Genomic DNA, 25351 nt, shown 5'->3' on the forward strand with positions numbered 1-25351 from the left:
GGGACCTCATCGTGAGTTCTAATTAACCGGAAGTTTGAATTATGTGTGTTCGAATTAATGAGATTCAACTGTAGAATGTTTATGTTATTCTTTACCATCATTGTTAAACTACTTTCAGTTAATTCATTTTGATTCGTGTTGTTGTTCCTCAGCTGAACTTAGACTTACGTTTGCATAGAAAAACAAATTTTGTCGATCCTTACATTGTATTTTTGTTTGCTTTTTTGTAGGCTATTGTATATTGCTTTTATTCTGCACTAATCATATATTTTCATGTTTTCCTTTGCGAACAGTTTTTTTTGCTGTTGCATACATGCCATAGATTACTTTGGGCTGCAAACTAGTCAAGCCACCTCTCGGCAACTTTTTTACCATTGTCCTCCATTTGTAGTGTTGTATATGGTTGAAATAGAATTCGATTTGATTTGATTGAATACTGCCCTCACATTGATTCATCAACTTTTCACCTTAAAAGCTTGTTATATTGGCATATGTGCGCTAAGTATAGAAAATTTTAAAATGTTAGATGTTTTACAGCTTATCACTTGCATTCTACTGGAAGTCAAATTATGCTACTATTCAAAGTTGTTTCCACTTACCTTAAATAAAAAAATTGCATTTGCACAGGCCTTAATTCAACTTTTTCAAAAATATCGTTATGCTGAAGCGGCAACGTGTGAAGCGAGGAAGGGGAGAACGAAGTGGTCTGTTTTGGAAGCAGCTTGGTGTCAACGCGGCTACCCTTTGCCATGCGGTCTTCAATAAATACGCCACATCATAACAGTTTTGGTGAGAAGTACTGGGTACGATAACGGTGCCTCCGACGAACGGCGACTCATCGACCGCTGAGGTGCAATAGGCGGAGCTTCGCCGAAGCCGACGACTTGCTGGTCTACCACCTGTGATGGCGTCTCACGACAACAATAACAACGAGCCACCTGCTTTCCGCATTCCGTGGCAGCCCTATATCCAGCCTCCATTCTTCGCTGGACAAGCTGCAGAAGATGTCGACTCGTGGCTCAGCTCCTACCAACGGGCGAGTCGGTTTAATGGCTGGGATGCCACCGGTCAGCTCAATAGTGTGGGACTTTCTCAAAGGAACCGCATCTGTATGATTTGAAAACCATGAAGAAAGTCTGACGATGTAGTGGAAGTTCGTCGATGAAATCAAATTGTGCTTAGGGGATCCGGCAGCGAAGAAGCGTGCTGAGCAAACTGTTATGCAACGAGCGCAAGTCCTCGGGGAAACCTGCACGACGTATATCGAGGATGTGCTCAAGTTGCGCAAGGCACTGGACCCCTGGATGACAGAAGAGGACAAGGTTGGTCATCTTCTACAAAAGACCGCGGAAGACGTTAACCAGTTCCTCATCGCAAAAGAAAGTTTGGAGCGTGTAAGTGACGTTATCAAGCACTACCGTTTGTTTGAAGCATTGAAAGCGCGGTGAATTATACCAAAGTTCGGCCGCCTGCCCAACATCACTAATGTCGCCAGTGTTGACATGCATCTAACCCCATCGGATCTGGCGTCCATGATTCGCCAAGTAGTGCGCGAAGAGCTCGACCTACGCGAGGCAGCTTCTCGGCCGGCACCTAATAATCGAGAGCCCTTTCCTCCGTGCGACTTAAGCGCTACGACTATCAACGCTGTCTCCCTTGATGCCTACAGCTATACGCTTCATCCTCGAGGTCCAAGCCAAACTATGCGCCCGTACTACCCATTGGATGACGAATACGCGCGCAGACCACCTATCGGTTATCAAGCATGAAGGGATCAGGCGATTCATCCTTCTGCTGACCTCAGCACACCCCACGATCGTCCCATATGCTTTCACTGTGGCAGCCGCGGTCATGTCGCCCGATTCTGCCCTGATCGCCGTTGCACGGCAGCACCGTCCTATGGGCAACCACGCACTTTCTACGGGTGCAGCAATCAGCACGTTGACGAGACACCCTGGCCCTCGGACTCGGACAGCAGGCCAAACCATCGGGGGGAATCACCGCAGTGACTCCCCGGCGTCTGTGCGGAGCTTGATGCCACCACCTTCACGCTACCGAAGATCTCCATCTCCTCGACAACGACTCACTTCGCTGCCAGGAAACTAGGCGGCGCGACCGATAGAGGTGAGGTCGCCAATCATCTTCAGGTACCCGCCGCTTCGCCTCCACCAGTGACTATGCGTCATACCAAGATTTGTCTTTCTGTGAACAATGTTACGACGACAGCTTTAGTGGACACGGGAGCGAGTGTCTCCGTTATGAGCATGGATTTCAAAACCCAATTAGGTCATAAGGTGATGTTCAAATGGGATAATGTGAGCACATTTCGTGCTGCGAGTAGAGAATTACTACGACCTCTTGGTGTATGTACCGCGAACATCTATTTTTCTAATAACGTCTATCAAGCCGAATTCACAGTGCTCGCTAAATCAATGCATAATGTGATTCTGGGTGTAGATTTCCTGCAGCAGTGCAGTGGCACTCTTGATTGTATTACTGGCGAGCTTTTTGTCTCTCCTTTTGTTCCCGACCAACCTGCTGCTTGTTCGCACACCCTCGCCGTCTGTGAAGATTCCGTCGTACCGCCCCGTTCGTTATCCAGCGTTCAGGTTACTGTTGCTAGTGCCGACAACGATGTATTCGACGCTGTTGTTGAGCTGATGCCATCAATCGTCGCAAAGAAGGGTGTGCTCAAGCCTCGCTATATTGTCTCTGTGGCCTGTGGCACAAGTACATTGTGGGTGTCAAATTTGTCTAACCAGTCTGTTGTGATTCCAAGTGGTATGCGATTTGCCTCATTTGAAGCGGATACGAGCCTTAATATCGACGCTTTAAGTAATCACGCCTTGAATGAATCTCGGGCGCATGAGAGTAGCCCTGGTGTGTCCGAAGACTCTTCGCCGTTTTTGAACATGATTAGCAAGACACTACCCTCTGAGAAGCGTCAAGCCCTAATCAGCGTCCTTAGCAGGCATGCTTCATTGTTTGATTTCACCCAGGACGCTACCAAAGTTTGTGTTCCCAATACACGGGCTCGCCACAGGATTGACACGGGGTCCGCACATCCCATAAGGCAGAAACCATACTGTGTGTCTGCATCGGAGAGCAAGGTGATCACCGAACAGGTGGAAGACATGTTGACTAAGGGCGTCATCCAAGACTCTTCTAGCCCCTGGGCTGCACCGGTCATTCTCGTGAAGAAAAAAAAAGAAAAAATGGGTCCTGGAGGTTTTGCGTCGACTACTGGTGTCTAAATTCGGTGCCGAAAAAGGATGTGTATCCGCTTCCCTGCATAGATGACGTTATCGGCTGTCTTTATTTAACATCTTGCTTCTGATCTGTGGGCCTCTGATCGGGCTATTAGCAGGTACCTATGCATTCCGCTGACAAAGAGAAAACCACTTTTGTCGCACCAGATGGCTTGTTTGAATTTATTGTCATGCCGTTTGGTTTGTGCAACGCCCCTACGACTTTCGAAAGGTTTATGGACACGGTACTGTGTGGTCTCAAATGGGAGATTTGTTTATGTTACCTCGATGACATCGTCATTTTTGGACACACTTTTGCTGAACACAACCATCGACTTGACGTTGTTTTAACATGCCTCAAATAAACTGCCCTTACCTTGAACTCCAAGAAATGTCACTTCAGTCAGCGAGAAACATTTGTACTTGGTCATCTTGTAGACAAACATTGTGTGCGCCCAGACCCTCAGAAGATTGCTGCAGTTACCTGTTTCAAACAACCGCAGTCACAAGGCGAACTAAGGAGTTTTCTAGGTCTCTGTTCATACTTCCGTCGATTTATGTCCAAGTTCGCAGATACTGCCTACCCGTTGTCTTCACTGCTTTGCAAAGATGAAGATTTCATCTGAACAGCAGAGTGTAATGCCTAGTTTCGTGAACTTGAATTCCTTCTCACGTCTGAACCCATACTGCAGCATTTTGGCCCGTCTGCCATGACAAAAGTGCACACCGATGCGAGTGGCATTGGTATCGGCGCCGTGCTCATCCAGTGCTTCGATGACGCCGAGCATGTCATCGTCTACGCCAGTCGTTCATTGAGAAAGGCCGAGAAGAATTACACCGTTACTGAACAAGAGTGCCTAGCTGTGGTTTTTGCTGTGCATAAGTTCCGCTCATATCTCTACGGGCGGCAGTTCACGATCGTGACTGACCACCATTCACTAGGTTGGTTGGTCTCCGTGACCCTTCTGGTCGCCTCGCGCGATGGGCGCTACGTTTGCAGGAATTTAACTTTACAATATGCTACAAGAGTGGCTGCCATCATGTAAACGCTGACTGTCTCTCGAGGCTTCCCCTACCAACCACTCTATGTGACTCCAACAATTTTGACGATTTTCTAACTACCATCAACGATACTGCTTTTCCTGACCTCGCTACCTTCCGGGAAGAACAGCGCGACGACCGCAGCTTGGATGATCTCTATGACTCAGCCGCTCAACCGATAGGTAGCCATTACTTTATCGTCCGAGATGGCTTACTTTATAAAAAAAATTACGCGGCTGATGGTGCCCGCCTTCGTTTAGTGGTCCCCAAGAATTTGAGAACGCACGTACTCTATGCTATGCACGACGACGCATCAGCGAGGCACCTGAGGTTTGCCAAAACGTACCACTGCCTGCTGGCTCGATTCTACTGGCCTACCATGCGACGCAATACAGAAAAGTATGTGGCCATTTGTGATAAATGCCAGCAATTCAAGCTACCAAGTACTACCCCGGTTGGTCTCCTCCACCCCTTGATGTCACCCTCCTCTCCTTTCGAAATTGTTGGAGTGGATCTTCTCGGTCCATTTCTGCGCTCATTGAACAACAACCGTTGGATCATAGTCTCTGTTACCCGTTGACCACATGACACGCTATGTGGAAACCAAAGCGCTACCAACAGCTACGGCCATCGATGTATCAAGGTTTCTCCTCTCTTCTGTGATACTGCGCCATAAACCGCTTCAAAATATTCTGAGTGATCGTGGTTGACAATTCGTAGCCGATGTTGTAGAAGAACTCTTGCTTCTCTGTGCTTGCCAGTTTCGCCACTCGGCCCTATATCACCTGCAGACAAATGGCCTCGTCGAGCGCACCAACAGAACGTTTACCAACATGCTTTCGGTGTACGTTTCGATGTACAGGCACAAGAACTGGGGTGACATCTTGCCATTTATACATTACGCTTATAACACGGCAAAGCATGAAACCTCTGGCTACAGTCCATTCTATCTTCTTTATGTCAGACCACCCTGTCACTTTCTTGACACCATTCTCCCCTTTCATGCGCATGAGGATTCTTCCATTGCCCAGACTCTTTGCCGCGCAGAGGAAGCACGTCACCTAGCTCAGCTCCGTACTTTGGCAACCCAAGACCGCTCCAAGTTCGCCTATGATTCACGGCACAAGAACTTGTCATACGAAACAGGAGAAAAAGTATGGCTATGGACACCCTTTCGCAAGCGTGTTCTGTACCAGAAGTTACTGGCTCGTTACACCGGTCCTTTTGTCATCGTCGATCGCCTAAGTGATGTGACATATTCAATCGCTCGTCTTGTATCTCGCGGCTACCGTTCTAGGCCGACGCAGCTTGTTCATGTTGCCCGCCTGAAGCGCTTTCATCCTCGTGACTGATGCTCGCCCAGGGGGCTTCGTCTGGGAAAGGGGGAGTGTTACGCTGAAGCGGCAATGTGTGAAGCGAGGAAGAGGAGAACAAAGTGGGCTGTTTTGGAAGCAGCTCGGTGTCAGCGCGGCTACCCTTCGCCATTCGCCCTTCAACAAATACGCCCCATCAGAACAATATTGTGCAGTTTTATTAGTTCATGATAAATGTGCCTGTTTCTTTTATAATATGCCATATATCCCATTCAAATTCGATTAGAAATTGTTGAACTAAAACACTATTCGCTTCAAATTCACTTTGGACCTAACATTCACTATTTGCACAAGCCTTGAAAAAAATGCATCTAATGATGTAATCATTTGCAGTCTGGCAATACCAATCAGCCACTTGGTGCCCTTCTTTTATGTCTTGCACACTGAAAGCAGTGGAATCGCTGCGCACTGTAATCTTTAATACGGCCTGATGAGAGACCCTAGAAATGTAAAACGCAATTGACATTTGGCTAACCACTGTTCTTCTCGCTTGTAGGGTAGCGGCTCTACTTAAAATGAACTTTCTTTCAGAACGAATGAGACCCGAATGACTGTGGAAATATATAATATTTCAATGGCATAAAATCACACTTATAGAAATCGTCTCTGAGCGCCGCCGATCAGTTACAGCGAACGGAGTCAGCACTTCAGCGACTTTTAGGGACACATATTTCGACCACCGATAAGCCATCGGTGAGGTGCTCGTAAATCTTTATTGTCAAATGCCTCCAGAACCCTTTAGTTGTCACTCTCTTCAACTGTTTTTTGTTACACAACCCTCCATTCTTTGTTGCCCGCTACTCTGAGTACCCTGTATCTCCAGATGAGGCCCATGTTTTCACACGGCCACCGATCTTTTGAAGATTGGTCAGCTGACCAGTCTCCCCACAGTTTTTTATAGCTGGTCCTGTTACACTATCGTTGTCGTCGCCAGCCTAGAGTGACCAGACCATCTGCCAACACCGTTTATTGCCGACTGTACCGGATCGTCTAGATTGGTTTCATATCGTTCCAGTGCCCCCGCTTGCGCTGCCCCCTCCGTGTGTAGGTCCTGTTCTCGCTCACTTTGTGAATTGCTCACCATGCTCTCTACACGTGTGCGAATATGAGGGATTTTTCAATAAAAAAAATGAGAGAGTTTTCAAATAGTGTATGCAAAGCATTCCGTATCTATCAGTTGTGGTCGCCGCCACTGCACATGCATCGTAACGCTAACCGCCGTTATAGTTTGCAGTCTGCTCGCAAAAAATATGATGTAATAGCATGCGGCCCACAAGGGTTAGAATCAACCTTTGTGGTGATTTCGAAGAGATTGCGCACTTTGTTGCACAAACGCTGCTCCAAAGCTCATATGGCGCCCATACGCAACCTTGCTAACTCAGCATATGCTATTAAGAAGAAGTCACAGTTTCAGCTCAAGGTCAAAGCAGTGAATGCAATAACAATACATCAGGCTGTTATACAGAGTAAAGCTAATAGATTTAGCAGCCATTCGAAATGTAGTGAACATGGTCGATTGTGCTTGAATTGACAGTAATGCAGTAACCAGATTATCTGAACAGGTGTTGTTATGAAAAGTTCACCACTTGACGTCCGACTGGAGGCAAAGTCAAAGTTTGGCATCGAGAAACGTGACAAGCCACTGGTATACACATCGAAGTACATTAATGTTGGAGTCTCCAGTGATTATCACTGGCACATCCTGTAGGCACAGTGCATAGAAGCTGTGCAGCAAGAAGTTCATGACGTCGATCTGCAAGGCTCCTGGTAAGATGTACACTTTAGTGGTGACGACGAAGCTGGGCGATGTTTTAACGGGGAAAGCGTTACCACAACTCATCTGGGGCAGCCAGCTGAGGTTACCGGTCTAAATGAAAGTGGCGGGGCGCATTTTGATGGGATACGAGTTCACTGGCGCACATAACCAGTAGCTTCCCGAACAGGCTAACTGTATGTGCTTCAGTGAACCCCTCCACTGATCAAGCCTTGGGGCTCGGCAATGTTTATGGGAAACAAGGATGGCTTGTTGAAATAAGGTACAAGCTTTGTTCAAGAATGTTTCTTTCAAGTCCATTGAGAGTAAGCCAGTGATAATGCTGTATATACATAACTTTCCGTTGGTGAGATGGATAGCCTGAGTGGTGTGGCCTAGTTGGTTAATACAGCGTGCTGAGGAGCGAGGTGTCATTGGTTTAAATACCCGGTGCGTGCCTGTGCCTTGGAATTTTTTTCTCCTGATTCATTTTTATCAGTGCCTTTTATATATATATATATATATATATATATATATATACGTACACATGCACATATCTGGGACGTGACGGCGACAGCAGAAATCAGTCGAGAGTGGCCATACAATTGCTATCACAATAAAACTCTTTATGAAGTTAGTGGAGTTGTGCAAGCCTGCCAGCACCACAATGTGATTCTATGACCTCTGCGCATCCAGGCTCCGAAGTTTTCCTACGCCTGAGTTGCACATTTCATGGATTGTTGAAGCAAGATGCCCAACATGCCTTCTTCCTGCGTTTGGGCTTTCAAGGTCGCCATGCTCCCTTTTCTTCACTCTATTGCAACTCCTTCACCTGTCTCTCACAAATATGCTCTCTTGTCCTTATCGCAACTCTTTGGCCCATCTCCACTGTTTTCCGACGCTGGGCCCTAGAAGTTTCCTTTTCTGGCTAGAAACAGGCCCAGAGCATTTCCACGTGTACTGGCTTGTACGTTGTGCTTGCGTGTCTTTCTCACTGTTGGTGTGCCTGTGTGACCAGGATGGCAGAGGGGAGGCCTTCGCACATTTTCCTGCCACTCAACACAATGTCCAAAGTGCCACCGCTTGGCTTGGGCGTAACTTGCGCGTTTAAGAATTATTATATGTGCCGCTTTGTGGAGCGCTCCTCATATTTTTTGATCGCCTGGCAGCCAACTAGTCGCTTCGGGTGTCCCTGTATTCAGGTGCGGAGAGGGTGAAGGCTTGTTGTACGTAACACCTACATGTGTGCGAAACTGTTTCTGCGAGGTTGACTTTGTCAATGTTGGACCTGATGCCGAGCCTGATGCTTCCGAACAGGACTACTCCGGCAGTGATTAGTGGCAGCGCATCGTAAACTACGACATGGGAGGGCTGCACATTTGCTGGCATGATTTTATCGCGGCCGATGGTGACGCCAACACTGTGGAACTATGCACGGAGGAGAACATTGTGAAGAAAGTGCACAGCAAGAGTGATTGTGTGAAATCGATTGAGGGCTACCATGACACTTTGGAGCCAGTTCCCACGAGTGTGCCTGTAGCGATTGGCTACGTCAATAGCCTCGGGCAGCTTGTATATGACAAGGGCCTCGATGAATAGCACGCTGTCACTTTAGATAAACTTGAGGCCCCCTTATTGTCTCTGCTCTTTGAAACACACGCATTAGAGACTTTTTTGCGAAGAAAAATTTCGTGGTTTAACTTGCAACTATTTTGCAACTAGCTGTGTTTCATTTACTATGAACTTCAGTTTACAGCGAACGAATCCCGCGTCACGGTCAGGTTTGTTAAAGTGGGCTCGACTTATTTTTATATTTGATTGAGTCAGCATGTCAGATGAAAGAATGAAATTTGTTTACTTATTCTGTATTTGTTTTACGAGCAGTGTCCAAGATGCAAAAAGTTGTCTCTACTCGTGCAGAAGCAACGCGACCCGAGACTCAATGAGATCCTGCACCCATTCTACGACGAGCGGCGGGCACGGGAGATAGTGTCGGCCCATGAGGCCAACCCCGACCATGTGAAGGAGGGTCGTCTCAGCCAGGGGGGCCTGGTGCGCTACCTCATGTCAGACGAGAATGCCCCCGTATTTCTTGACCGGCTCGACATGTACATGGAGATGGACCAGCCCCTGTCTCACTACTACATCAACTCTTCTCATAACACTTACCTCACCGGGAGGCAGTTTGGTGGCAAGTCTTCCGTGGAAATGTACCGACAGGTGCTTCTAGCTGGATGCAGGTTTGTAACTCTGCTGCAACTGATTTGCTTACACAGATGGCTTGATTTAGTGCAGATAATTTTAACGCAGGGAGCCATGACATCCAATTATGGATTATAGTATATGGCGTGTGGGTTTAATCTCTGATCTTCTAGAAATGAGCTGGCAAAATTTTAGTGTATTTGGTTGGGTACTCAAATTACATGTGAATATTTTTAAAAACACACAAGCAGCCTGAAAGTTGGGCAACACTGGCTCACTGGTAAGTTGTGACGTAACAAGCAGATAACTGTGCGAGCATCCATATTTTGGCGAACGATGTTGTTCCATGGTCAGCTGTGTGTGAAATTGAGATATTTCAACTTTTTTCTTGTTGCCATCGAAATTGACTGATTTGCAGTGGCCAGGGAACTGTGGTGGAAAACGGCGGCACCACTTCTTGCTGCACGTGCTGGCATTATGGCAAAATATTGGTTTACAGCTGGCATCTTCTAGGGCCTGTTTTGCACTGAAATATCATTTTAAGGCCAACTTTTAAAGTTTGTACAGGCACAATAAACCCTGTATTTCTAGTTTTTGCTGAAAACCACACATTGTTGGGTGACTGTTTGACGGATCCTTTGAACCAGGTGAAGAGCAGTAGAAAAGTTTTTATTGCTGCTAAAACTTTCTCCCTTCATCATGGCACATTATAAATATCAGCATAACCTTACCTTTTGTACATTTTAATGTTGCTACATTGAACTTGGTGTTGCAGCAAACAATTCTTTATTTCTTTTTATATGATCAGAAAAAATACCAAAACAAAAAGTCTTTTCATGGCAACTAATTTTCCTGGAAGTGCTGTACTTACATAACTGTAAGTCAACTTGTATGTACAATCACTCTCTCTCTCTTCAAAATTGCACGATAGGAAAAAAAAGAGAAAAAAATATTGGCAGATCCCATGTATTTTTAGAATCGACGATATGCGAAGGGAAGCTGTCTGTGTTCAATTTTTTTTTATTGAGTGAAGCATTACAAAACGACTGCTAAAGGTATGTGCAAACGCTGTGTGCAGAGACGTATGTTGAACAGTCGCATGTCTTTTACATAACCAGTTGTTTCAGGTTGCCTAATGATATCAATAGCAACAAGGGTATTGACAACAGTGGTAGGATGAGTTGCAGTGCTTGTGTTTGCGATGATGGTAGCCCTGGACACTACTACGTAAATCAACTTCAGTGAATGGCTTTTAATCACAATTGACGTTAACCCAACGTGACGGCTCTATCATAAAAGTAAGTGCAGTAGACTCTCATTAAACGGAACCTGAAGAGACCAATAAAATGTGTCCCGTTTAACAGGAGTTCCGTTTACTACAGATGAACAGGGGCACACAATGCAAAAATGAAACCAATCCTGTCAGAAGCATTTGTTTCACTTAAGCAGCAGTTCTGTTAAACAGATTTTCATGTACTGAGAGTTTACTTAGCCAGAACTGCAACCACAATTGATGTTTCACGAACATTATGCCAGCATAGTGTCTGTTTCCAAAGCAGTTCCAAGACCTGGCATGGCTCTGTGGTAGAATAGTTGATTGCCACGTAGAAGGGTTCGATTGCCACGCATAGGGTTAGATTTCTGCTGGGTGTTGTGTTTGCAAGGTGAGGCACTGAGCAATCTGAAAGAAACGGCACACATAAAGTTCCACGCCACGCCCCACTCGCCCTCGGCTGTAGCGAGGGTGTTTATATACTGTAGTGAAGAGGAATGCCCACTACCGCAGCGACATCGACACGTTGGCGCGAGTTGCAAGCTAGGACTGCCTAGTTGCTGCTGCAACGACGCCCGTATACTCGCCCAGCTCTCTGCTTCTGTCCCGATGCTGCTAGCGCTTTTCGCCTTGCATTTACAATATATTTTGGTGGAGGCTGCTGCGGTTTTTCTCGACCCTGGAATTGCGTAGCCGAAAGCTGCTGTCCGTCATGCCTGACGTCGCTGTCTTCACACACCCCCCGGGCTTCGCCACCAGGGGCTGTCCCGATGCCCAGCTCCTGCGAGCACCCGACATCTTCAGTGGCACAGGCGAGATAGACGTTGAGGATTGGCTGGAATCCTATGAACGAGCCAGCGCTAACAATAAATGGGATGATGCCATGAAACTTGGTTTCGTGATGTTTAACGGATGTCGCCAAGCTGTAGTACAGAAACCACGAGGCAGACATTCCTACTTGGACGACCTTGAACACCTGCTTCGCAGCTGTTTTTGGACGTACTGGAGTGTGCAAACTTCGTGCAGAACAATGCCTACGAAGCTGGTACGAACAAACTGGTGAGACATTCACCAGCTACATCGAGGACATTCTCGACCTCTGCCGGCGTGTTGACCCGACAATGGTGGAAACTGACAAGGTACGAAACATTATGAAAGGCATTTCTAACGACGCCTTTCAAATGCTTCTCTTGAAAAACCCTGCCGCTGTCTCGATGCTCATCAAGCTGTGTCAGAGTTTCGACAAGCTATGACGGCAGCGTCTTCTCACGCGATGCCCTAACGTCCCGGATGACACCCTCTCAAGCCTGACAACCACCTCTGACCTTCAGTCGCTGCTATCGCAGATCAAGGAGTTTGTTCGCGCAGAGGTCGCTCGTCAGCTGTCACTGCTATCAGCAGCCGGCCAACCACCATCACATCTGCCAGCAAACGTTCGTGAGGTCATCCAGGAGCAAGTTTGCGCGGCTCTGCCATCTGCCCGCGACACTTCGCCGTTGCCAACCCCTGTGGCTTCTGCCGAAGTGAATGCACCTCTAAGCTATGCCGAGGTTGCCGCAAGTTCACCTGTTCAGACTTTCAGGTCACTACCATCAGCCGTGCCCACTCATCGGTTCGCTCAGCCAAGGTCCTTCCAGAGTAGTGGACAATGGCGTACACCCGACAATTGGCCAAAATGCTTTGCCTGTGGCCTGCCTGGCCACATAGTGCGATACTGCCGCTGGCGTGTCCCTGCCTATCACCAGAACTACCACCGGAGCTTCGAACCTGCCCCTTATGTGACACCGTGCCCTTCGTTCGCAGGCTCCCAGCACCCCGACCAGATGTAATCGTACGCTGACCACCGCCCTCCTGTTAGCCGTCGCTTGCCATCGCCTCGACGCTGCTCACCATCGCCGATGCGTCGTCGTCCTTCATCGCCGGAATGGGAAAACTAATTGCCGCAGTTCCAGAGGCTGGAACTGCGTCACCCACGAAAAGACTAAGGCCTCTCTCTTCACCGACAAATGTTGTGGACGTATATGTGGACGGCGTCGCTGCACTCACTGTTGTTGACACTGGTGCCGCAGTTTCAGTGATCAGTGCCAGACTCTGCGGCTTGCTCAAAAAATTATGACGCCACTAGCAAGTACATCGCTTTGTACATTGAGTGCAGAGCACGTCACGCCGGCCGCTGCCCGTACTGCTCGCATTGCGATTGACGGCCTCATCTATGTCGTCGAATTGCTAGTGTTGGATTCCTGCTCCCATGACCTGACCTCATTTTGGGTTGGGACTCTTTCTCCGCTAATAAGGCCAACATCGACTGCTCTCGCGCTGAGGTGGCATTTGAAGTGTTTAGCGACGCTCCTTATATGACACTCCTGAAACTGGGGACAAACTATTTGTGTCTCAAGACGTTACCATACCGCCGCACTCTTTTGCCCTTGCCATGGTGTTTTGCAACGCGCTCGCCGGATCGAGTGCCCTTTTCACGCCGTGTGCCATTTTCGTTCGTTGCAAGTGTTCGCTGCTACCTCATGCCCTTTTAGAACTTCATGACGGCGTCAGCAGACTGCTCATCTAAAATTTGCTGTCATGTTCTGTAACACTACTTCGGGGCGAGTGCGTCGGGTATGTTTACAGTATTGACCCTTCTGCAATTATCGTCATGCGGACTGGTTTTTTTGCCGAACATGAAGTCGCTGGATTGACCTGTGCCTCTTCGCCGCAGACTGCTGAGACCTGACATATGAGCAGCTCTATCGCCGACACGATAACCATTTCGCATCGTCCTAAGCTTCTACGACTCCTGAACAAGTTCCGTTCTTCCCTTGACTGCCAGCATAGTCCCCTCGGCCACACGTCAGCTGTGTGTCACCGCATCGACACGGGCACCAACGCACCACTGTGTCAAAGACCCTATCGCGTGTCCGCGACAGAGTGCCAGGTTATCGGTTACCAAGTAGTTGATATGCGCAAGCGTGGTGTCATCCAGCCATCAAATAGCCCCTGGGCATCTCCAGTCGATCTTGTTAAGAAAAAGGACGGGTCAATTCGCTTCTGTGTTGACTATCGTCATCTTAACAAAATAACTCGAAAACACGTTTACCCCTTACCGGAAATCGACGATGCCCTTGACTGCCTCCAAGGTGCGGAGTTCTTCTCTTCTATTGACTTACAGAGCTGCTACTGAGAAGTTCCTATGGTGCCTGAAGATCAGCCTAAATTGGCCTTTGTCACACCTGATGGCCTTTACGAATTCTGCGACATGCCTCTCGGTCGTTGCAACGCGCCCGCAACATTAGAGCGGATGATGGACAATCTTTTGTGTGGCCTGAAGTGGAAAACATGCCTGTGCTACTTAGATTACGTGGTTATATTTTCGCCAGATTTTCCCACGCATCTCCGCAAGCTAGATGAAGTACTACAGTGCCTAATTGACGCCGGCCTTCAGCTCAACCTGAAAAAATGCCTCTTCGGTGCAAGTCGGCTTGCAATCCTCGGCCATGTTATTTCCTAAGACGCTATTCTTCCTGACACCGCCAAGCTTCAGGCAATTGCAGAGTTCCCTAAACCTGCATCTCTGAAAGATCTGCGCAGCTTCCTTGGCCTCTGCTCGTATTTCCGCCGCTTTATTCGGAATTGTGCGATGATCACCGCCCCCTTGACTGAACTTTTACGAAATGACTCAAAAAGCTACGCTTCGTCACCCGCCTGTGATGATGCATTCAAAAAGTTGCGCCACCTGTTAACCTCACAGCCAATATTGCGTCACTTCGACTTAACTGCTCCGATTGAGGTACACACCGATGATGCCAGCGGTGTTGGACTCTGCACCGTGCTCGTGCAGGGCAAATCGGGATTCCAAAAGTGCGTAGCCGCATACTCAAGCCGTAGCCTCACCAAAGAGGAGAAGAATTATTCTGTGACAGAGAAGGAGTGTCTGGCAATTATAAGGGCTCTTAGTAAACTTAAACCGTACCTATATGGTCACCCTTTCGATGTAGTCACCGATCACCATGCACTTTGTTTTGTTGGTTATCCAGGTTGAAGGACCCCTCCGGCTGTTTAGTTCGCTGGGCTTTGTGGTTGCAAGAGTTTGACATACGTGTTGTCTACAGGTCTGGCTGATGTCACACTGATGCTGACACCCTATCGCGTTCATCTGTATCATCGGAAAGCTCTGCCTGTCGATTTGCCATGGACGAAACGGTTGCGTGTCCAGCAAACGACGACATGGCGTCTGAGCATAGGGAGGATGACTGGATCAGCACTCTTCTGCGATTCCTTTCAGACCCGTCGACTTCTCCATCTTCTTGAACATTGCCCTGTCAAGCGGTTCACTTTGAGATCCGCGATGGCCTCCTTTACCGCAGGAATTACAAGTCTGATGGCCGAAAGTGGTTACTGGTCATACCTCGCCATCTTCGTGCTGCAATATGTTCAGCTTTCCACGCTGACTCTCAGTGCGCACATGCAGGCATCTTCAAAACATGCGCTCGGCTTTCATCTCGGTATCATTGGCGAGGCATGTACATCTTTTTGTGCAATTACATTCAGTCATGCCCGCAGTGACAATGACGGAAAGCTCTGCTTCACCACACCTCTGGTTTGATCCAGCCAATCACTTGCCCTGCCAGGCCTTTTGACTGCATTGGAATCGATCTGTATGGGCCTCATCCATTCACCGCTTTTGGAAACCGTTCGATCGTTGTCGCTGTCGACTACTTGACGCGATACGCAAAAACAGTCGCTTTTCCTGCTGCCACAGCATGCGACGTATCATCCTTTCTCTTGCAGAACTTCATTTTCCGTCACGGCGCACCGCGTGAACTTCTCAGTGACAGAGGACGTGTATTCCTCTCCAAAGTCGTCAACGCACTCCTTGCCGAATGCCGTATAATTCACCGGACTACCACCGCCTACCATCTCCAAACGAATGGCTTGACGGAAAAATTCAACCGTACCCTTGGCGACATGATATCTAAGTATGTTGCCTCAGACCACTCTGATTGGGACCTCATTCTGCCTTTTGTGACATATGCATACAATACTGCTCCACAGGTGACTATGGGCTTTTCACCATTTTTCCTGTTATATGACCGAGACCCTTCCACAACCCTAGATATCATTCTGCCCTACCACCCTGATTGCTCCGAGTCTACGCCCATCTCTGAAGCTGCCTGCCGCTGTGAGGAATGCCGTAAGCTCGCCCAGTCGTTCACTATCATCGACCAATGGAGGCAAAAATCTCAGCGTGATGATAACCACCACCCGTACCGTAACTTTGTTCCGGACACCCTTGTGTGGCTTTGGGTTCCAGCTGTCTCTACAGGCCTTTCTTCGGAACTTGTTTCAAAATACAAGGGACCAGGACTGCCTTGTTGCTGCTGCGACGACACCCCTATACTCGGCCAGCTCTTGCTGCTTCTGTCCCGACGTTGTTACCGCTTTTCGCCTTGCATTTACATTATAATACTATGTCTTGACGGCATCCCATGGGGCCATACTGCAGAACAAGGTACATTGCAATGTAGAACACTAGGACCATAACATTTATTCCTTGCATTTGTTCGGTCAATGTTGACGATGTTGGTTTTTTTTTACGCAGTCATATTTAAATTACCAATGTTATTTCTCGCTGTTCTTTAGTAGAAATAAACTTTGAAACTTCCTGGCACATATTTGCATACCTGTGGCACATACCTGCTGGTGGCCTATAGGGGTTTGTGCCACTTGTGACTGGCGTAAAGGGTTTGACGAGGTCAGAAAAGGATTTTCACTTTATTCATATCAGGACCAGTGACTCGTGTTTGTCAAACCATCTTACCCTCCCATAGTAATTTTGGTTTACCCCAAGTTAATGAGGTGATCATATAAGCACCCTTACATAGGTGGCTGGGTAGCCTGACAGACAGACAGAAAGGCATGACAAGGCGAAGGGTATGCAAAGGGCTGCAAAGAAATGCTTTGCATTTAAAAAAGCACAAGGACATTCTTTCATTTTATTCATTGACAGTGTTGCTGGATAGACTGCATATGCTCACTTAACATGATCAAATCAGCTTATGTCGTGAAATTGTATGCACTGGTCCAGCTGGCTTTGAATTGAATTTTTCGCATTCCTGTTTCTGAAGAAAAGCCACTGGCTTCTTGTATGAGCATTTCACTTGTTACCAGTGGGGAATGATTGCATCGTTAGTTCATGTGCGCTATAAGTTCTGGAAAGCATCGAGACTTCATCATGCAAAGACTACTTGGTGTCGCATGTGCAAAAGCTTTGTTACCCTGCAGTCGCAGTTTCTGCATCAACCACTCAGAAACAAACCAATGAATCGAGACATTGTGTACCATACTTACTCGCGTAATGAACCCATCTTTTTTTTTTTCTTAGAAAAGTTGACGCCAATTTGAGAGATTCTTTAAGCGTGAGAAAAAAAGTCCTGAAAGCTGTAGCAGCGAAAATTCGCATGATGAATTTGCTTGTTATGGCGCGCGAAATGTGCGCGGAATCTTTTTTGTAGCCTGAAGCTCTTGTTCTGTTCCGTGACGAAAGTGCATGGATCCACGCCAAAGTATCGTCTTGCTGCTCGGTTCACATGTTGCAGTGCATGCTTGACCAACTTTTATTTTAAACCAGCGATGTAGCTAGCGTACCGGCTGAACACGCTCTGTGCAGCAGTTGTCTAACTAAGTTTACTACGACAAACCTGACAACAAAAACACAGCATCAGATAGCGCGCACAAACGTGCATGCACAACGCGCCGTCAGCGCGGTGGGCGCAGTTTTGCTTTGCATGGCCTCCTAGATGGTGGGCGCACAGTGTGTTTATATGCTGCGCGCCCCCCATCTCAGAGGCCATGTGCTTTGTTTTTTGCTTTGTTTTCGTGGCGCTGTGCTTGCGTGGCGCTATAAGCTAAGAGGTTTCTCCAGCATCTGACAGATGGTGCTTTGCCGCAATAGGCGCGACTTTAAGTTTTGAATGACGTCTGCGTGCGCGCTGCTCGCAACTGTTTAGCATGTTTGCGAAACTATGTTTTGACTTTAATTACGCCGTTATTTTGGGATATAATGGCTTGATTAAACATCGTTTTGATTGTCAATGGATCTGGTTACTATACTGAATCAAAATAAACAGATACATTAAAATTTTTTTTCTTTATTCAAGGACTGAAGTGGGGGGTGGGTTCATTATGCGAGCAAATATGGTATATCTTGTTTGTGTGGTTTTGAATTTTCTGTGCTAATAAGTGCCACAGTGCCAACTCCTGTCTCTCCTGTGTCGCCCCCAACTGTTGGCGGCAAAGGTCACGGATGTGTGATGATGTTGAATGCATACGGAGACAACAGCATTGCAGCCAGAATGCACAAAAATCTGCCCTTCTTGAAGTGTAACATGAGGCAGGGCAATATTAAAGGTCTTTTGGTTGAGAAGCTGTTAAAGCTGGCAGTACCGTGTCCGTTAACAAAAAATCCCTGCTGCCCCATTGCCACAGTAACTGCCACAGCTATGGGCCACCTGTGCTAAACATGGTCAAGCCACTGCCCCGCTTTCGTCATATCAACCGCCACAGTTTCTTGCATCTATGGCTCAGGGAAAGGGATTTCAACACATTCAGAGTGGCAGGCTTTTCACATACTCCGGATCTGCCTCTTGTTTGGCCAAGCACGCAAGTGCTACAGCAAAAGACGCTGAAGATTCACCAGTTTCACTGTGTCAGGCTGTGCACTACTTAGTGCGAGCTTTCTGTATTTCTTTTTTTGTAGAAATTGTGTCTTTACTGGGGCATTTGATTTCATTCAATTTTTTTTACTTTTTTCTGTTGACGTGCTCGAGGCTAAATTTTACTTATTGTTATGTGGCATCTTATTTGAATGCATGATAGCTGGAAGAAGGGTTGTAGTGAAGATGCATGCATTAGTTGTTTGTAGGTGAAAAGAACAATGTTCACTGATCGCCTCAGTTTAAGTGAGCCTTCACAGCGGTGTGAGCTTTGCAGTACTTTCCATCATGCAGGTGTGTGGAGCTTGACTGTTGGGATGGCAAAGGAGAGGACGAGGAGCCCATAATCACTCATGGCAAGGCCATGTGCACAGACATTCTCTTCAAGGTGAGTGAAAGCAGTTCACTCCTAATCCTTTTCAGTACACTTTCTTTAACATAATTTCATTGCTCATAGTAAAGACAGTGTGAACAATAACTATTACCAGATTGTTTTCAAGCAACCAGTTTGAATGTAGTTGTGGTACCTTTGGCATCAAACCATGACACAATTATCAAATTCTCAGAAAAAAAAAAAAGAAGGGCCTGATGAGAACTTGTAAGTGGTATCTGACTGGCACTTGGCTGGATGCATCTTTAGGCTTAAGCGACCGACGTTGGTTGGCGCGGGCAGTTTGGTGACCTTCGGTGGCTGTGCGCTTATTAGTTGCGATGTTTCTACACTTGCACCGTTCATAAACCCCGCTGTGGTGCACAGATAGGACAGTAGACGTTATGTGCACAGACAGATAGAAAAACTATAGGCACGCGGCAATGGCCGAAGGGAGGGAGGAAGCAAGCCGAAATGGTTGAGGAGGGTTGGCAAAGTAATCAAAAACGGAAGTGATCCAACGGGTGAGGAGGCGCCAGATGTTGGTTAGCGGGACTGCTACGAATGAATGTAGGGCGTGCGTTTATTACGCGGGAAAAAAAAAAAAATCCAAGTTTTGATTGAATTGCTTAAAAACATAATGACGAGGACGACTAGTTTTTCTCTTTAGGTGATCGTGAAAGTATAATACATTAGCAGGAATGACTAAAAGCTTGTTATGAGGTGTACTATGTTACGCGAACTATAGCAGGCAACCGGTGATCAGCAGATGCTGCGGCTATCATCAAGTTTGGCGCGAATTAGTTTTGTTCATTGTCGAAGTGATCAACTTTGACGGCAGTTTTTGTCAGCTAACAGGCAAGTCACCGAGGGCTGTGTAAAAAAAAAAAGTAACGGCAGAATTTAGTGGGAGCCTCATGAGTCGTGCTGTCGGATCTGCTCACATCCTTTGCATTACCCGTGATAGTTTGTGTTAACTGCTGAAAATGAATTAGGAAACATTGCTTAGCATTGTCAGGCAGATGGACTAGTGCGGCACGGCATATTTGCAGAAATCAATCCTTACAAATTCATGACTAGGTTTATGCATGTGTCACCACACATTTCGATAGTGTACGATAGCGATTAAGCCCAGTCTGTGCCAAATTTTCTCGCCAACTCACCTGCGCAAGTTGCAGAAACGAGCCAACAGGGCTCAAGAGCTTCAGCTTCGAACAAAGTATGCAGCTTATACTTTGGGTTAATACTTCACAGCAGCTGCTTCTTTCACAGCCTGTGGGGACAAATTCAGTGCCTCAACATGCGAGAGAAGTTCGGTCAGATATGACAGTGCGGTGATAGTGTCACGGCGGTCGCATTTTTATTGAGGCGAAATGCATGGTAGAGGCTCGTGTACTGTGGGATGTCAGTGATTGTTAAAGAACACCAGATGGTCGAAATTTGAGGAGCCCACCACTATATGGCGTCCATAATAATGATATTGCCACTAGTACAAGTTCTGCTAGTTTTATTTCCATAGATGCTGGCAGGCCTGTATGTGCCGGTGTACAAAAGAAAACGAAAGTGGACTTGCAGAGAAAACAATAGTCATATTGCCGTTGATCGAATCAGTTTGACGTCCTTGTGTGCTATTATCTACAGGTTGCAGTTACAGTGTTACATGACACTGGTGGATGCGCTAGGTAATAGTCTCAGCACTGTTACCACGAGAAAGATCTCGGCCCCAACATCGACGCCTTGGTAGAAACTGCCAACCTTCGACGCAGTCGGCAATAACTAGGCCTATCAACCCAATTTGGCCCTCTTCCGGAATGCTCCAGAACCATGGCAAATGGGACAACTGCAAGCCAGATTAAACAGACCACGACTCCGCCAGTTCCATGGCCACCAGCCCCTCGAACCCCAAAGCCCTTCCACGGGGAGCCTTACGAGGACGTTGAAGACTGGCTGGACCAATACGATCGAGTCGCCGTCGCCAACGAGTGGGACAAGCACCGGAAACTGCGGTATGTCTATTTCTACCTGGAGGATTCAGCACGTATTTGGTTTGAGAACCACGAGGCTGTCCTGACAACCTGGGTGGTGTTTTGCACTCAGATGCTGAACACGTATGGTAGCGCCGACCGGAAAGAACAAGCAGAACGTCTTCTCAATTCTTGCAATCAAAGACCAAATGAAAGCGTGGCTATGTTCATTGAGGAGATGTCTCGTCTGTTCCGTCGAGCGGATTCTGCAATGACGGAAGACAAAAAAGTACGCATTCTGATGCGGGGTGTCAAGGAGCGGCTGTTTGCAGGACTTGTACGAAACCCACCAGCTACCGTGGCGGAATTCCTCCGTGAAGCGATAACAATGGAGCAAATGCTAAGACAGCGGTCTTCGCAGTATGAGCGGTCCGACAACCTTGCATGTCTGTTAGCACCCTCTGCAACACCCGTCGTCATGAACGTGAGAGACCTTCCTCAGCTCGTCTGTAGCATTTTATTTATTTATTTATTTGCAATACTGCCAGCCCTTGCGGGCTGTAGCAGGGGTGGGAGGTGAACAGGTGAACAATACACAAACAATGTTAGGCAAAAAACAAGTCCAACCGTCGTTGAAAATCCTGTGAGGATCTACATCCTGTAAGTACCTCGGGAGGAAGCGCATTCCAGTCAACAATAGATCGCACCAGAAACGAAAACTTAAATACATCCACCCGCGGTACATAAGCTTGGACAGAAAATGAGTGATTGGTACGAGCCGACACTCGTCCTGGGGGGCGCAGGTATACACTGGGATCCAGCTTGTAGTTCTTATGATACAGGTCATAAATAAATTTTAAGCGAGCTATTTTTCTACGTGTAGCTAACGATTGAAGGTCAGCCCTAGCAAGCAAAAGTGATACAGACTGTGTTCTCATGTAATTTGAATAAATAAACCTCGCAGCCAATCTTTGTACTCGTTCAAGTTTCTTAATTTCAGTTTTAGTATGCGGATCCCAGATGATAGCTGCGTACTCCAGCGTTGGTCTAACAATAGTCTTATACGCCAACAATTTAACAGAGGGCGTTGCATTACGGAGTTTCCTTCTCAGAAAACCCAGCTTTCGCTTCGCCAGTCCTGTAATGTTGTCAATATGCTTGTCCCACTTTAAACTGCTGGATATAGTAACACCTAAGTATTTAAACTCATTAGAACTCTTAATTTCTCTATTGTTTATTGTGTATTTATAGTTAAGGGGGGATTTTTTATTTGAAATTGTCATGCAAACAGTTTTATCAAAATTAATTTTTTTGTCCCATTTTTCACACCAGTTGTCAATACATCGAAGAGCATCATTGAGGAGCATTTGATCAGAAACACTTTTCACATGACAAAACAAGAGACAATCATCTGCATATAACCTTACATCAACAAAAGGAGGCACAACCGTTGCAATATCATTCACATAAATTAAAGAGAGTAGAGGTCCCAACACGGAGCCTTGTGGCACACCTGAGGATACGCGTAAAAGAGAAGAACGTGCGCCACTTACTTCAACAAACTGCAACCTATTGCGCAAGTACGCTTCAACCCATCTTACAATTGCGGGATCAATACCAAGTATTAACATTTTTTGAATAAGTTTCTGGTGACATACTCTATCAAAGGCCTTAGAGAAATCAATTGCTATGACATCGACTTGTTCTTTTGAGTTTATCGCTGTAGCGAAAGCATGAACAGATTCAAAAAACTGAGTGACAGTTGAAAGGCCTTTTCTAAAACCGTGTTGCTTATTATAAAACAGATTATTGTTTTCTATATATTGAAATATATATTTTGAAATTATATGTTCTATTACTTTGCACGCCGTGCATGTGATAGAAATTGGATGGTAATTACAAACATTAAGGCGGTCACCAGCTTTGAAAATGGGCGCAACTCTTGCTAATAACCAATCAATCGGAACAGCGGCAGTACACAAAGATAAATTAAAAATTTTAACTAAGAAACTAGAAACCCAATCAGAGTAGCGCCTCAAAAATTCGTTGGGAATCATATCCGGACCAGGTGATTTTTTATGATCGAATTCAAGCAGTAATGCCATTACGCCCTCTTTAGATACGGTAAGAAGATTGGAACTAGTATCATCGAACGTACAGCCTTTTTTTGAATGATCAATACTTGGAGAAAAAACAGTACTGAAGTAATGATTGAGTGCTTCGGCAATCTGAATCGGTTCGCTATAGGAGGTCCCGTCTATAGAAAGCCCAGTTATTTCAGACTGCGAACTAGACAGGTACCGCCAAAATTTCTGGGGAGAGTTGGATATGTATTCAGACAATATATTAGTTAGAAAATTACTTTTGGATTGCTTGACTTCTCTTCGTACCTGAGCACTAATGTGAGCAATAACAGACGAGTTTCTTGGTATTTTCTGATGGGCGCGACATAGTCGTCGTTTTAGGTGAATGATACTTCTGGTAATCCATGGGTTAGCTTTTGCAGTTCTCTTTTCTCTTTGGGAAACAAAACGTGACAAACGGTCGTTTACTACCTTCTTAAAGTATTCCCAGAGGTCATTTATATCATCTGTAGGCGGGATAGCGTCAAAAGCCATTTCTAAGTAATCAAGAATTGAGGTATCATCTGCGGCCTGAAAATTGTACACCTTTACTCTGGTTATTTTTTCTAATTTTTTATTTGGTTTAAGAGTTGCTGCAACCACCTTATGATCCGAGATTCCATCCTCGATACTTATTTCATAATCAAACACTTCCTGTGACAAAAATAGTAAGTCCAACAATGTCTCGGTTTGTCCTTGAACTCGAGTGGGCTTGTCAACTACCTGAACCAAATCGTACTTGATCATGATGTCAAGCAGATTTTTTGCTAGAGGCCTGTTAAGCGGCCCAGCAACTCGTGCATTCCAGTCAACACCTGGTAAATTAAAATCGCCTGTGATTATTACTCTGCTTCGTTTGTTTGTCATTGTTAGCAAGTAGTCATCCAATTTCTCAAAAATATCAACTGAAGTTCCGGGGGGCCTATAGAGAACCCCTATAAGTAACGTGATATCTCCCATGAATAATTTGCACCACACGTTCTCACAGTCTTTAATGGGCGACAATAATTCATCCGAAGAGTTTTCTTAATCAGTAAAGCAACGCCTCCGCCTCGGGTTAGTCTGTCATTACGCAGTACATGAAATGAAATGGGAAAAACATCCGTATCTGCAACATCCTTTGTTAGCCAAGTTTCTGTTACAGCTTCGTGGCTGTAACAGAAACTTAAGAACGCTCAAAGCTTCGCTTTGAGCGTTCTTAACTTTCACGCGTGTATGGGAACGGGAATCCGACGTATAAGCAGCGTCGTCGATGTAAAGCTTATCTTGAACAAGCTTTCCCTTCGCACCATTGCGCCTATCATCAAGAGCAGAGCGCCAAAGAGACTTCCTTTTTTCTAATGTTTCTTTTGAGTAGTTGTCAGAGACTCCGATATTAGTACCTCTCAATTTTTTGCAGCTCCTAAATATGGCCATCTTTTCATTGTAGTCATAAAATCTTACAATTACTGGTCTGTCCTGTTTGCTTTTCTTCTGACCAATGCGGTGAATTCTTTCTTCTGAGGACACTGTAACACCAAGGCGCGTTGAGAATATGTTTTTTAATACTTTCTCTTCAATGTCCTGTCGTGTTTCCTTATCAGTCTCAGTGACACCAAAAACAAGAAAATTATTTCTTCTAGCCCTGTCTTCCAATTCGTTTAACTTTTCTTGCTGTTGTTCAATCGTGCGCTGGAGGCTTTCAACAGCAATGTCAAGGTTATTTATCTTAGCAGCATATTCAGACAAAGGTTCCAATTTTTCTTCTATCTGAGTTAGCCTAGCTTGTATTTGAGTTTGTGTCTTTAAAATTGTCTCTAGCATTTCCTCAACAGTTGGTCCGGGATTGAGTTCAATGTCCCCGGAAAGCATTAGCACCAATTCTGACCAGAACTTGAACAAAATGTCAAAACAAATCGCTGGGAGCGGCAGCACAATCAAAAAAAGATTGCAGGAACGATAGTAAGATGCAGGAGCATAATAACCAACCTGCAAGATAAGCCACGCATGTTTCAGCGACATCGCTGCTGTAGTGCCGCCGCTCCCACTGAGGTGCCGCTGAAGTGGACGAGGTTTTATGTCTTCTTCGCGTGGTGACGTCACCGAAGTCTTCCAGTTCCATAGGTTGGCCCAGATGACGTCACGGGATGCTGTCGAAGATAATCTGGGCAGGGCCGGGACTTTGCCGGTTGATGTTGGAGCACTGAGCACGAGCGGCACCATCTGCAAGATAAGCCACGCATGTTTCAGCGACATTGCTGCTGTAGTGCCGCCACTCCCACGAAGTCAGGGTCATAAATTAGTGTCAACGATTCTAGT

At 46.3% G+C, this 25351-nt stretch overlaps 1 protein-coding gene across 1 annotated transcript in view; it reads left to right on the forward strand.

The window, feature by feature from the left end:
- norpA (no receptor potential A) overlaps positions 1-25351 on the forward strand; it is a 553315-nt gene that overhangs the window by 186061 nt on the left and 341903 nt on the right. The window contains exons 12-13 of the mRNA XM_075865873.1: positions 9336-9655; positions 18891-18984. Coding sequence (XP_075721988.1) covers positions 9336-9655; positions 18891-18984 — 414 coding nt within the window. The remainder of the gene's footprint in view (positions 1-9335; positions 9656-18890; positions 18985-25351) is intronic.

This window comes from Rhipicephalus microplus, chromosome 6, assembly GCF_043290135.1.
Source record: "Rhipicephalus microplus isolate Deutch F79 chromosome 6, USDA_Rmic, whole genome shotgun sequence".
Lineage (NCBI taxonomy): Eukaryota > Metazoa > Arthropoda > Arachnida > Ixodida > Ixodidae > Rhipicephalus > Rhipicephalus microplus.